The 13,309-nt window shown below is 58.5% G+C and overlaps 1 protein-coding gene across 3 annotated transcripts in view; it reads left to right on the top strand.

The window, feature by feature from the left end:
* The window catches only part of SRRM3 (serine/arginine repetitive matrix 3), a 175,553-nt gene that overhangs the window by 134,523 nt on the left and 27,721 nt on the right, over nt 1-13,309 (top strand). For all 3 annotated transcript variants that reach the window (XM_038375813.2, XM_043499447.1, XM_043499448.1), the window contains 5 exons: nt 713-838; nt 2,876-2,956; nt 7,273-7,302; nt 9,458-9,526; nt 11,857-11,892. In XM_038375813.2, the coding sequence (XP_038231741.1) occupies nt 713-838; nt 2,876-2,956; nt 7,273-7,302; nt 9,458-9,526; nt 11,857-11,892 (342 nt within the window). The remainder of the gene's footprint in view (nt 1-712; nt 839-2,875; nt 2,957-7,272; nt 7,303-9,457; nt 9,527-11,856; nt 11,893-13,309) is intronic.

Here is a 13,309-nt window from a genome sequence, read left to right as displayed (position 1 = left end):
TAGGAGCCCCCATCACAGTGCAGGACCCCCTTGTGCTGGGTGCTGTATTGCCTCTGATCAGACCGAGTGGAAGCCCCTCCAATAGAAAGGGATGTATCTGCTCTCCCTTGGGACAGGTCGGGCTCAGATCCCATCTCAGGCTGGAACGAGCAGCGGTTGGAGGAACTGCTTCCAGTCATTGCTTTCCAAAAAGGTGCCCGGCCCTCCGACAGGATGGGTCTCCCAACCTGCATGGCATGGGGCTGCTGTCTAGGCAGCTCTCTGTCTCCAGAAGGATTATCAGTCCCATGTCGCTCTCTATCGCTCGCATGAAATCCTGCCATCCTTGGGCCTTGGTTTGCTGCTGCCACCAGAGGAACATATGGGCCACTGAATAATTCCAGGGTAATTAGCAGTCACGTCTTAATGAAACGGAGCCTGCACCTGGGCTCAAGCAAGGTCACCCACGAACATTTGTATTGCTGATGCATTTCTCTGGTGGCCTGGTCGCCAGTGATCTGCTTTGAGCTAGAGCCCCATGGGACCAGAGGACAGATGGCCCAGTGGTTAGGGCACTAGTATGGTTGGAAGTGAAGACATCTCGAACCAGGCCTTTGGAGAGATGCCCCGCAAGGATAGGCTAGGCACAGATCTAGGACAATGGTGGCATCAGTACGGCCTGGTCTATAGTCAGTGACAAGCCTGATCAAACTGTGTCTTCTCCCTTGGGCAGAGTAATTGAAAACCATCACATGGAGGAGTACGCCATGGAGTACCCAGAGTACGGAGAGGGCTGCCTGCTGCCGTGTGACTGCCCAGCCGACTGCTACCGAGACCACTGCAGCCACAGAGAGCACAGGTAAATGGCTGGAGAGGCTGGCAGGGGGCCATTTGAGAGTGCCAGATCCATGCCCGGATCCCCCAAGAACATGCTTATAGCCCACAGAAGTGACTGGGGATGCTGCCAGGGCTCTTAGGAGAACAGGCTCACATTCCAACACACTCAGCCTTGAAGTGTTTGCAGGTGGCCAAGGGTACACCTGAGAACCAAGCGCTCCTCCCAGTCCCACCTGAACTGGGATTCGGGCTCAGTGAGCTGCTCTCAGCCGTGGATTTGCCAGATGTTCAACACGGGAAAGACACAGGAGGCCCAGTTTGGAAAAAGTCAGGCTGGGACTGTAGGCCACATGTGCAGGCAGACGAGGGCCAACTATGTGTGCCCAGTTGCAACAATGGCCCACGCCCAGCGGGCGGCTGAGTGAGCGCAGAATAGTGCCCAGCCTGTGTCACGAAGCATGGGAATTACATGTGCCCATCAGGTGTGCACTTATTTGCACATACATTTTGTGAATGCAGTAAGAGCTTTCCAAAGGAGGCACATGGGCTTGCCTAATCCAACCCCCGCAGGGGACCATCTAGTTTCCAGTGGCCAAGCAACAGAGCTCCCACTCCTTCCCTTGGGACCCTCCAATGCAGCTTAATACCTCCCAGGGCTGGGATGCTTTCTCTAATGTTTAGCCTAAATCTGTCTTTCCTTCCTGTGATCCCATCACTGCTAGCAATGCACACAGCCCCGCTCACGCCCTGAGCAGATTTCTCTCCTGCCCAGCTGTTTCCAGCCATCACACGTTTGCTGACGGTAGTGTGCCTGCTTAATCCAGCCATGCAGCTTTAGCGCTTTTAATCTTCTCTGGGCCGTCAGTCCTTCAGCCCTTTGATGGTGTCCATTGTTGCTGCTCTCCATGGTCTCCCTTCTTCTGGTGGTTAGGTGCGAGGGACGGGGAAAGCCTGAGCTTTGAGATGAACAAGAAATAATCATTTCAGTGCTGCCAGCCCAGTGCCAAAGCCAGACCTCTCGCTTCCTGCAGAATCTCTCTGCCAAGCAAGGTGCCGCCATGCCGATGCACACGTCCGCCACAAGGGGTCGCCGCACTGCCCCTTGTAAGGACACATGCGGACAGATGTCAGCGTGGTCAATGGGCATAGAAACTTGGGTCCAAAGGAACAAGCTGCCAGCCCCCATGGAACCCAGTTAGCCCCCATCTGCAGCAAAAGCACAAGCCCTGAGCTAAAGGAGTAAGCAGCAGGCTGGGAGAGCCACTAGATAGGGACCTGGTCCGAGCACTCCAGCCCTGATCCAGAGCCCATGTTGGTGCAGGAGAGTCTTCCCATCAGTTTCAAAGAGCTTTGGATCAGGCCCTGCGCAAGTGCATCACACGGACAAGCTACTCCATCAATCAGTGGGAGCAGGATGAGCCCGGGTGATCCCAGGCAGCATGGCTGGGTCATGGCGGCAGATTGCTTCAGAAACCAAGCCTGGTGTCTCTCCTTCTGCAGCCATGTCTGCTAACGTGAGCATCCAACACCTGCCGGGGGGAAGCACGGTGTGGTGTATTGTACGCCCGCCAGTTACTCATCTCCTAAGCAATGATCACCTTGAGGCTCGCTGCTGCGATTCCGTAATTACCTCCCCCTGCCACATTGGCTCAAGCCTGGGACCTTCACCATCACAGCGCTAACCTCTGGTACTTGAGCTACAAGCACAGCTCTGCAAGCCGGTAGCAGCAGTAGGTTGTTATCCTAGCGGGTAGCAGCTGTAGGCCATAGTTATAACAGGTGTTAGCTGCTTACGATAAATTCTAGGCTCCCCTGTAGGGCTGACATCCTCTCACACATACATACTGAGAGATGAACTGCTGCGTCTACACTAGGGTGTTAACATGTCTTAGTTACCATGTCACCTAAAACAGGTTTGAAAACTCCTTTATCCCCAAGAAAGACATGGCCACGCACACACACTGGGGGTGAGGCACCCCCGCCGCTCTGCGCAGGGGCTGGGTCGTGGGGGGGCTCGCGGTGACTGCTCCCCGCCCTGAGCCTCTCCACTCCGCCGCAGGCTGAAGAGGTGGATAAGCAGCTCCACCTCGCCGCCGCCCAAGAAGAAAAAGAAAAAGAAATCGGGTCATCGCCGAAGCCGGTGAGTCACCTGCCCGCCCCTCCCCGCTCCTCTGGCCCAGTCCGTGAGCCCCTGCCACTGGGAGGGGGATACCAAGCCAAGCAGGACCCTCAACCCCTCGCCAGCCGGTTCCCTGGGGACCCCTCACTCCCTTCCCTTCCCCAGCCACCCTCTCTCTCTGCCTGTCCCACTCCCTCTCCCTCCCCTCCCCTTCCCCTCACTAGGGTGGGGCAGCCAGCACTATGGGGCTGGGCACAGGGCTCTTTGCGGCGCCTACCACAATGTTCCCCACCACCCCGGCCTTAGGTTCCCTTCTTTGATTTTCCCTCATGCCCTGGGCTGGCTCTCGGAGTCGCGGGGACTCCCAGGGGCCCTGGGCAGAGGCAGAGCCGACCGGGGGTCCTGGCATTCTCCCTGCAATGTGACCTTGGCTTGCTCTCTGGGACCCAATATTCCCCAGCACCTGCCGGCACACCTTCTCTTCCCCCATCTCCTGCCCAAGCAGCAGGCTCAGGCCCGTCCCACCACAGGCCCGCAATGACCTGTAGGGAGGAGAGCCTGGGAGAGACACGCCCCCTGGTGCTGGCATTTAATGGGCTCCCTTAGCCCTGCTTTACAGATGGGGAAACTGAGGCACAAAGCAGGGGGAAAATGCCTTGTCTAAGGTCACTTAGGGTACATCTACTCTGCAGTGGGAGGTGCTTGTCACACCGGGTGATCTACCCAAGCTCGCGTTGATCCAGCCAGCTCCAGTAACAATAGCAGTGAAGCCACGGCGGCATGGGCCAGCCACTCAAATAAGTACCCAGCTTTACTGCCATGGCTTCACTGCTAGCCCTAGCTAGAACAGGGAAACCTACACGGGCAGCACCTCCCAGTGCAGCGAAGCCCTACCCACAGTGAGTCAGTGCGTAAAAACCCAGGAGCCCAGAGTCCCTATCCAGCACTTCAGCCACACCGCCTCCCCTGGGAATGGGGAATGACAAATGACCAGGGCTGGTTCCATGGACTGTGGGTGGTCTTATGGCTTCATTGCAAGTTTCTTTGGAGTGTTTTCCACCCAGACAGGAAACTGTTGGTGCAAAATGCACGCTCACTTGCTGTGTGTCCCAACCTGGTGTGCTGACCCCCACCCCCATATGAATTGGTGGTGACAGTGCTGTCTGGCAGGCTCCCAGCCCCTTACAGAAATCCCAGCATTTCTAGGGCAGATGGCGGCAATATTGTCTGTCCTGCTAGAGTGTCTAGGATGGATTCCCCCCTACCCTTGATCCTAGGGCCAAATTGACTCCTTGCGTAAAGTAGAGGGACCACCGGGCTGCTCTAGCTTATGCTTGCTGAATCGGTCTGCTAGGGCCCTGCCCCTCTCTGGCCACCATGTCGCACCCCTGCGCTTCCCCAGTCTGGAGAGCCGAGGTGCAGGGGGAACATAAAGCTAGCTGGGGGACTCCTCAGCACCTGTGGGTCCCCTTTTGCACAGCTGTAGCCAAGGATCTGGCCCCCAAAGTGTGAGCGTATTAGAGAGAAGGGGGAGTATGGCAGAGGCGCGATCCGAACTCATGAAGGCGATCCGAACTCTAGCCACACCGGGTGCCATCCCCTCTCGTTTTGCCCCATGCAGCTGGCCCGGCTGCTCAGGCGGGTGTTAGAATGGGGCTCAGACCCCTGCATGGGGGATCTACTGGCCGAGCCCACCCAGTGCACTGCTACGGCCCTGCATGGGGCAGCCAGGGAGGAGAAAGCATCTGTCCCCAAAGCTTGTGCAAATAGGCGACGTGGCCCATTCCATGGGCACCCCCGCCCCCAGCTGGTGTGTGCCGACCTGTCCCACTCAGCCCCAGCCCCATGCTTGTGTCTAGAAAGTCCTGATCAGGCCACACCACGCCCATCGCCCCATTACCTGGAGGCACCCCGGGAGGCCTCGGCACGTGGCGGGGAGTCTCTGAGCTGGGGACTGTCCAGCCTTGGCACTGCTAATGACTCTGTCTGCCGAGCTGGAGCCAGCAGGTTTAATGAGCCCGGCCTGGCTGGCGATTAATCAAGGACTGACTGCCTTCCTGGCAGGCTGAGAAGAACCTCACTTAACGAGGAAGAGGAGTCGGACAAAGGGCTGCTCGCTCTTTCCTGGCTCCCTCCACCCAGGAATGTGTACCCCACCCTGCCCCCACCCTGTGGGGCCCACTCCCGTCCTGGGCGCCAGCCCGGCATTCCCCTGCCAACCCCAACACTTGTCTTATCCTCGTTCCTCTCCATCCACCCTCTCCCTCTGTTTGTCTGGCTCTCCCTTCCCTGTTCCCCAGGACTCCCTTTACCCCGACACCACCCCCTGGGTCTTGCCTCCCCCTCCAGCAACAGGTCGATTCGGAGGGAGTGTGACACGTTCATTTTCACCACTTGGCAAGCTTTAACTTGAGAGGGAAGGGCCCCAGAAATGGATATGGAGTCACCACTTTAAGAGGCAAGGTGATTCCCTGAATACGCAGAGTTAGGATAATCCGAGCCTGTCAGAAGCCAGCTCCGAGCTTTGGAGTCAGTGGGAACTAGTCACCCAGCTCCCAGGCACGTTAGCAGGAACCCCACAGCTAGCTACATTGCCTTTGAGTCTTAAATTCCCCCCTTCCCACCCGGAGTCAGCATGTGACCCTGTTAGATGTGAGCGTGGTTCAACTCAGGGGCGTGCCAGGGGTCCCAGCTGCCATGGGGCGGCAGAGTGTTTCCCAGCCGGCCCGTTCTGCCAGGCTTGGCCAAGTGCCCGGCTGGATTGCTGGGGTCAGACAGGGTGAGGGGAGGCTGCCCGTAATCCCAGCTGGGAACAAGCTGTCGTGGATCCAGAGACACTCACCGAGGCGAAGAGAGATGCAGGATTGTGGGTAGCGAGAGGCTATGACAGAGACCTGCACACACACACAAAACACTCCCAGAGATACAGACACACACAGAGCTAGAGAGACACTGTCACTGAGACCTCTATGCGTGTGCACACACACACACACACACAGAGTGAGATATGACACCGACATATGCACAGATCCAGAGACATGCAGAGAAGGAAAGACACTATTATGGAGACCTACACACACACACATACACACACACACACAAAGAGCTACCCAGAGAGAGAGATGAATATAACAGAGCTAGAAACATGCACAGCTCCAGGGTTGCGTGTGCACACACACAAACACCAGAGGGACGGGCACACACATATCCAGACATGCACACATGCACCTTACAGTAAGGCTCAAATTAGGGTGATCATACGTCCCGTTTTGGCCGGGACAGTCCCCTTTTTAAGCCCTGTCCCAGACATCCTGACTTTTTTTTTGGCAACCCTGGGCATTTGTCCCATTTGCTCTTGACAGTTGCAAGTTGCTCTGATCAGTTGGCAAGTGTGCCAGCTGATGGGGTGTGGAGGAACATTTGGGGAGACCAGTGGCAACACGAGGCGCTGGGTGGTGGGGATCAGGCAGTCAGCCCAGGGTGATGCGGGTCTTGGGGAGTCAGGGAGTCACAAGGCTCCGGTGGACAGAACCAGTCCTGGGCAGCGTAGTGCTCGGTCAGACAGCCCAGGGCAGTGCGGGGTGCGGGTGGTCAGCCCCAGTTCTGGGAGAGCAGCAATGCCAGGTGGCTTGGGGCAGCCCCATGAGAGAGGGGGTTGTGTGTGTCCTCAGGCAAGTGGTGATGTCAGAAAGGCCAGCCCAGTGCGGGGTCCCGATTTTACTTTGGTAAATATGGCCACCCTCACTCAAATGCAAACTGAGAATAGGAGATAACAGCGGAGGGGTAATTCCCTTCACCCCCAATTGCCAAGCACAATAAAGCACATTCAAGGACCCTTTGCCGCCGTGGCCACTTCCATCCCCTCCTTGTCCGGGGCTGCCCGTCTCTCTCTGCTGCTGGGAGCTCTGGCTCCTCTGACAGGAGTTTGTGTGTGTGTAAATGTCTTCTTTTTTTGTCCTGGAATGCAACCAGTCCCGTAATGTTTCCCCTCTCTGCAATGCCACGTCCTAACGAGGCAATTACTGTGCATGCATGAGATAATCATTGCATGTAATTATGTCATTAGGAGACTTGCCATCACCCAGCCGAACAAACTTCAGGGCACATGCTGGGAGCAGGCCCACCCCAGTGGGGAGCGGGGGAGATTGATGCTCAGCATCAGCATGGTGGGAACTGAGCAGGATTCGGGCCCCAAGCCCTACAGAAGGGCTAAGTGGAACCGCTTGGTCCCCATCAGGGGCCCAGCTCCTGAATGGGTCCTGGGCTCTGGCCCTCTGCCCACAGGAGAGACGTTGCTGCCACTAACAGGGTTTATCTGTTTCCTCCCCCAATGTCAGCAAAAAGAGGAAACCCGGATCAGAGCGCAGGTGAGTGACGTGGGAGCCTGCTCCTCCTCCTCGCGGGCACCCCTGAAATGTAAGGGATGGGATGGGATGGGGTGGGATGGGAGGAGGCAGCAGGCTGGCCATTCTTTCCAGCCCAGCGCGCTTCCCCCTCTCTAGGTAAATCCATATTCCCAGAGCTGCAAGCACTGGGCCAAGCCCTCAGCTCCCTCCCCAGCATCTGCTCGGGCCGTGTCCATGTCAAAGCCCCGCTGAAGTCAGGCTGTGGCCCACCTGGCTCAGGAACAGGCGATAAGTCGCGCCAAGCCAATGCCCGGCACATCAGTCTGCTGCCAAGCGCTGTTGCCTCCCTGAACCAGCGGGCTGGGTATCTCCGGGCGTGTCTACACCGCAGACCCGGGTGTGACTGCAGCCCATGGAGACAGACCGGGGCTAGCTTTGATCTAGCTGCCTGAGGAACAATAGCAGTGAATCTGCAGCTAGCCCTGCCCGCCCATAGCGGAGTGGCCACTAGATCAAAGCCAGCTAGGGAGCGTCTACATGTGCGGCCAGTGCAGCGATACCCTAAGGGGCCGGTGAAATGCGTTCCTTTAACAATCATGTCAACAACATGGTGGATTCAGAGTCACATCCTGAGCCCCTAAACCAGCGGTGGGCAAACTTTTTGGCCCGAGGGCCACATTGGGGTTGCAAAGCTGTATGGCGGGCCGGGTAGGGAAGGCTGGGCCTCCCCAAAAGCCTGGCCCCTGCCCCCTATCCACCCCCTCCCATTTCCTGCTCCCTGACTGCCCCCCTCGGAACCCCCAACCCATCCAACCCCCCTGCTCCTTGTCCCCTGAACACCCCCTCCCGGGAACCCCTGCCCCAACTGCCCCCCCAGGACACCACCCTCTATCCAACCCCCCGCCCTATCTGCCCCCTCCCACTTCCAGCCCCCTGACTGCCCCACTCAGAACTCTCGACTCATCCAACCCCCCTGCTCCTTGTCCCCTGCCCCCTCCTGGGACCCGCGCCCCTAACCGGCCCTGGGGACCTCACCCCGTCCAATCCCCCCGTCTCCTGACTGCCCCACCCTCTATCCACCCCCCCACCCAGCCCCCTAACAGGCCCCCCCGGGACTCCCGCGCCTATCCAACCCCCCCGTTCCCTGACCACCCCCCTCAGAACCTCCGCCCCATCCAACTGCTCCCTGCTCCCTGTCCCCTGACTGCCCCCCAGGACCCCCTGCCCCTTATCCAACCCCCCGGCCCCCTTACCATGCCACTCAGAGCCGCATGTCTGGCCGCCGTGCGGCCGGCAGGAGTGGCGGGCCAGAGCGCTGGCAACGCAGCACACAGAGGCTGCGGGGGAGGGAGGACAGCAGGGGAGGGGCCGGGGGCGCCTCCCTAGCCAGGAGCTCAGGGGCTGGGCAGGACGGTCCCGCGGGCCGTAGTTTGCCAGGAGTTGCAGAAGGGGGATTTCCCGGTGACTTCTCTGGCAGCGCCAGCGTTAAAGGCTTTGGCGCATCTGACTCCAGCTGGATTTATTCAGGTTCCGTCGACTGGAAGCTCTTTGGGGCCGGGGCCCTCAGTTCAGTCTGAATTTGGACAGCGCCTACACTTAGCATAAATCATAATACTAATTAGGACTCTTTGGCCCATGGGCTTTGTGGCCCGTTTCCTGTTAGATCCTGCCGGGACCACAAGGTGGCACTGAGACGCAACAGAAGTGTTTTTAGAGCTGGCCAAAATGTTTCAAAAAACAACAGTTCACTCACATTTTTAAACAAAATTTCAACCAAAAAACCACCCAGGAAAATCCTTTCCCCCATTTTTCAGATCCTCTTTAATGCTCTTGACTCTATTTTTGCTGGCTGAGACTTTCCGAGCCACCCTGTGGATTTGAACACCCGGTTATAATTCAGTGTCCAAATCCCTTTGGCCGCTTGGAGGGATCTCAGCCTTTCTCTCTGAAACCTCCCTCCGTCGGGCTGGGTGTGCGCTGGCTCATGGGGACACGGCGCTGGCTGTTCGGGAGGGTTCGGCACATGCCGGGTATCCGGCTCAGAGGCGTTGGCAGGAGGGGGCCGTGTTCTCAGACACTGGTCCCAGTAAACTCTCCGGCCCTCTGGAGGCCCCGTCCCGGGGCAGGAAGGTCCCACGCCACCTGCCACTCAAAGGCACCCGTGTTTGCTTTCCAGCTGCGACAGCTCCTCGCCCCTCCGGAAGGAGAAGAAAAAGAAGAATGGAAAGAAACACCGACGAGACAGGTATTGGGATGGGGGAGTCGTGCCCCATCTCTCTGTGTGACCCTTCCCCTCGCTGCTCCATCCTCATTCCCCAGCTCGCTCCCTCCTCGGCTGGGCTGGGCCATGCAGCGGAAAGGGTTAATCCGTCTGTGGCTGGGGGGGGAAGGGCCAAAGTTCACCTTGGTGTAATTCCATTGACTCAAAACAGGCTCTGGCCCCACAGCTTCCGGCAGCTGCCGGTGTTGCACTGCAGGTCTCCAGGGCGGTGAGTAATGCAGGGCAAGCAGCCAATCCGGCTTACAAAGCAACTGCCTGGGCTAAGGCCCTTAAACCTGAACTCAGTGCTCCCCCCCGCCAGGATAGGAGGGCAGCGGGATGTTATAAATGACTAGTGCAGAGCAGCCTGTATTTCACAAAGCAATTAGGACATCGCTGGGGAATCCGATGCAGCGGGCAGAGGCTCCAGGCAGCACCCGCTGGGGGCGGGGGGAGTTTGGAAGGGCTGGGGCCCTCTTGGCAGGAGGCGTGCGGCGTCCGGCCCCCTGAAAGGGAGGTAGGGCTGGGCTGTAACCAGGACGGCGGGGCTGCTCAGCTGAGGCTGCAGTCCCCCGGCGGGTCGTCGGCAGTGGGGATCCACCCTGGGGCCTCTCCTCCCAAGGCCATAGCGGGCCCGTCAACCTCTCTCCATGGCCCGGCCACCCCTACAGGGGGGCAGAGCGCCACACAGTGTCACGCTGGGTACTGTCCGCTCGCACTGCCTGGCGTCTCCCTGCAAGGGCTAAGGCCCAGACTCCGCCACGGCTGCGCAGCCAGGGACCGGTGACACCGAGTCCCTCCTATTCTGCCAGTGAAATGCCAACCTCGCTGACCCCATGTCTCCCCTTCAACCTGGGCTTCAGCCGGGACCTCGTTGCACCGTGGGGTGGCGCTCCCTGGTGGACAGAGAGCACTGGGTGCTAATCCCAGGGGCCAACCAAGGAGTGGCATCGGTAGGGTCCAGGTGGAGAACCCCCTGCCCTCCTTAGATCAATCATGGAGGGTCACCCCCACCCCAGAGACCACACCGGGCAGGGTCGCTTTGCTTCAGATTACACACCCACCCTTCTGGCTCTCTGCGACTAGCATCCCAAGACGTAAAGCACCATCTGGGTGACCTCCGAGATGGCTCAGCCAATCCTTCTCCGGCCTGCCAGGCAGCTGACTGGTTCCTTTGCACACTGCCATCTTATTGGGTTAAAGGATTCCAAAGTTTGAATAAAAGATCATTGATAAATCTTTGATCCCCCCACCCGCCCTCTTTTGGGGGCGGTAACGCCCAAGGAGATGTGATCCCGACAGCACCTCACTCGTCCCAGCTGGACCAGAACCAGAGAAAGTGATGGCCAGACACGGTTAGAGGAGCTGGTTTAGGCCTTCTAGCGTGCCGGCGTCATTGTAATATGCAGCCGTCCTCGGGTATTACTACAATACGCAGCTATTCTTGAGTGTTCAGCCATGGGCAGCCGTGCCCTGGTGTTACTGCGGGACGTTACACTCTTGTGTTACTTGTGTAGCAAGTAGATGGACTTGAGCATTACTGCTATACGGAGCCTTGATCTGCGAGCCCATCAGCTCTCAGAAAGTAACCAGGGCAGGGCTTGGTCAGCCCTGGAATATAACCCCCCCAAGAAAGTCACAGCTGGTGTTGGTGGCGCAATATCTCTGAATCAGCACACGGAGCCGATGGCCCGGCATGGTGCCAGGGGCGCTGCGCTGGTGAAGGTGGCTTCTTTGGGCCCAGATGTAAAATCAAGGTCCTGGCCAGTTGCGGTTAGTGGAGATCCCATGTTTTGTATGAGTCGGGGTGTTCGCCCCGGGGCTCTGCCTCAGTCCCGGGGCAGGTGGTTCTATTCTGAACTAAATCCCCCCCCCTTCCCCAGCCCCATTTCAAATGGACACAGGATTCTTCTGCCTCACCGTTCCAAGCTGCTATGCAATGGGCTGTTTAAACCACTGCCACCTCCTACCCAGATTCAGCTGCAGGTGGTTTGCGGGTGAAATGATTTCACTGGAGAGCTGGCTGTGAAACATGGAAATACATTTGTCTGCGGTAGATAAATAGGTGGGCATATCAGGGGCTGGAGGGCTGGATAGGCAGGTATGTATGGGGATGGGTGGACAGAGGGTTTGCAGGAGGGTACGTAGACGCACCACTGAAATATAAGGGCATAGTCCCTCCCCCTGGAGCTCCCTGGCTACCAGTTTCCCTTCCCTCGGGGCGTCACAGTTGCAGGGTTGACCCCCTCAGGGTGCATCTTAACCCATCTGCTTTGTTTCTGTCTCTTGTTTCTCTTGTCCCTGTTGTCCCTCAGGTCTGAGTCTGGATCCCGGAAGAAGAGAAGACACAGGTGAGAGCGATCGATGCAAGAGCCTCACTCCCTAGCTTGGCCCACCCCGCCCGCTGGTGCCCCCACAGCGCCCTCTCCTCCCTCCTGGCCTGTGCCATCCCCTGCCCCGAGGGAAATTCGCTCCTTCCAATGACCGCTCAGTGATGGCCTGGGTCACCGAGGAGAGGAAGCGGGCAGGGTCGTGTGCCCCTGAGCTGTTTAACTGTGTCAACACCAAGTGGGTGCGGGAGCAGGGCCAGGCTCATTTGCACACCAGAGGCACGTCCCACGGGGAGCCAGGAGCAAAGGGGGCTCGGGGTGGAGCTGCTAGACGGTGACACCCCATCTTCACTTCACTGCCAGCACCGATCTCCTCCCCTGCTCCAGCAGAGGCCACCAGTTAGACGCTTGCAAAGAGTCACTTCCAGGTTGGTACCGTGCCTACCGGCTTGGCCCCAGGGAGGCTGCTCCCAACAGATCCCAGCCTCCTGTGCACTCAGCAAGGCCGGGCCGCTGCGAAAGGGCTACATCTGCTCCTCGGCGTGCAGATATAACAGACTCTTTCCACTGGAACAGGCCCTGGGAGCCACCAGGCCGCTTGTCTAGCCAGCCCGGTGCCCCGCAGATAGCAGGCTCCATGCTTCAGAGGAAGGCAAAGAAAGCCACTGTCATGTGTCTGATGTGCCTCCCTGACCTCTACACTAATTAGAGAGACAACGTGGGGGAGGGGGTATCTTTGATTGGCCCAGCTTCTGTTAGGGAGGGAGACAAGCTTTCCAGCTTACAAAGCCGGCGGGATCCAGATCCAGGATTCCTCCTCCTGCAAGTCCCCTGATCCAGGATCCCTCCCCCTGCCCCCCCAGCAGCACCACCAGATCCAGGATCCCTCCCCCTGCCCCCCCAGCAGCACCCCCGATCCAAGATCCCTCCCCCTGCCCCCCCCAGCAGCACTGCCAGATCCAGGATCCCTCCCCCTGGCCCCTCAGCAGCAAGAGGATCTGTGCCTTAGTTCAGGTTGCTGGTCTAACTCCAAGCACATCGCTCCGCTCCGGCAAGGCTTTGCCCTCTGCCTTGTGTTTTGAAACAAGGCTCAAGAGGGGATGGAAAAGCCAGGCCCTTTATCAGCCGTTCCACTGGGATTCAATGGGTCCAGGCCTGGGGCACGAGGCTGGAGCCAGAGATGTGATTTCCATCCCAAGGAGACCCACCCACTAACGGTCGTGTGGGCGCGGTGGTGCCAGGTGCTGTCCCCGGAGCACGATCCGGTCCGAGATGCTCGGGACGTGCTCAGGGTGGATAGTTCCTCCCGAGCAGCTACATTGCTCTTTTTAGCCTGCTGTTTCAACCAGAGCTGGCGTGGGTTCGTCCCTCTGAGCTGGAAACAACACCTCCAGCTCCAATGGAGATGCCCCCCTGGTGCTAGGGGAGACGGGCCCGG

This window comes from Dermochelys coriacea, chromosome 17 (assembly GCF_009764565.3).
Source record: "Dermochelys coriacea isolate rDerCor1 chromosome 17, rDerCor1.pri.v4, whole genome shotgun sequence".
Classification (NCBI taxonomy): Eukaryota; Metazoa; Chordata; order Testudines; family Dermochelyidae; genus Dermochelys; species Dermochelys coriacea.
Note: the sequence above shows the minus strand (reverse complement) of the source record. Positions and strands in the feature narration are given on the sequence as shown.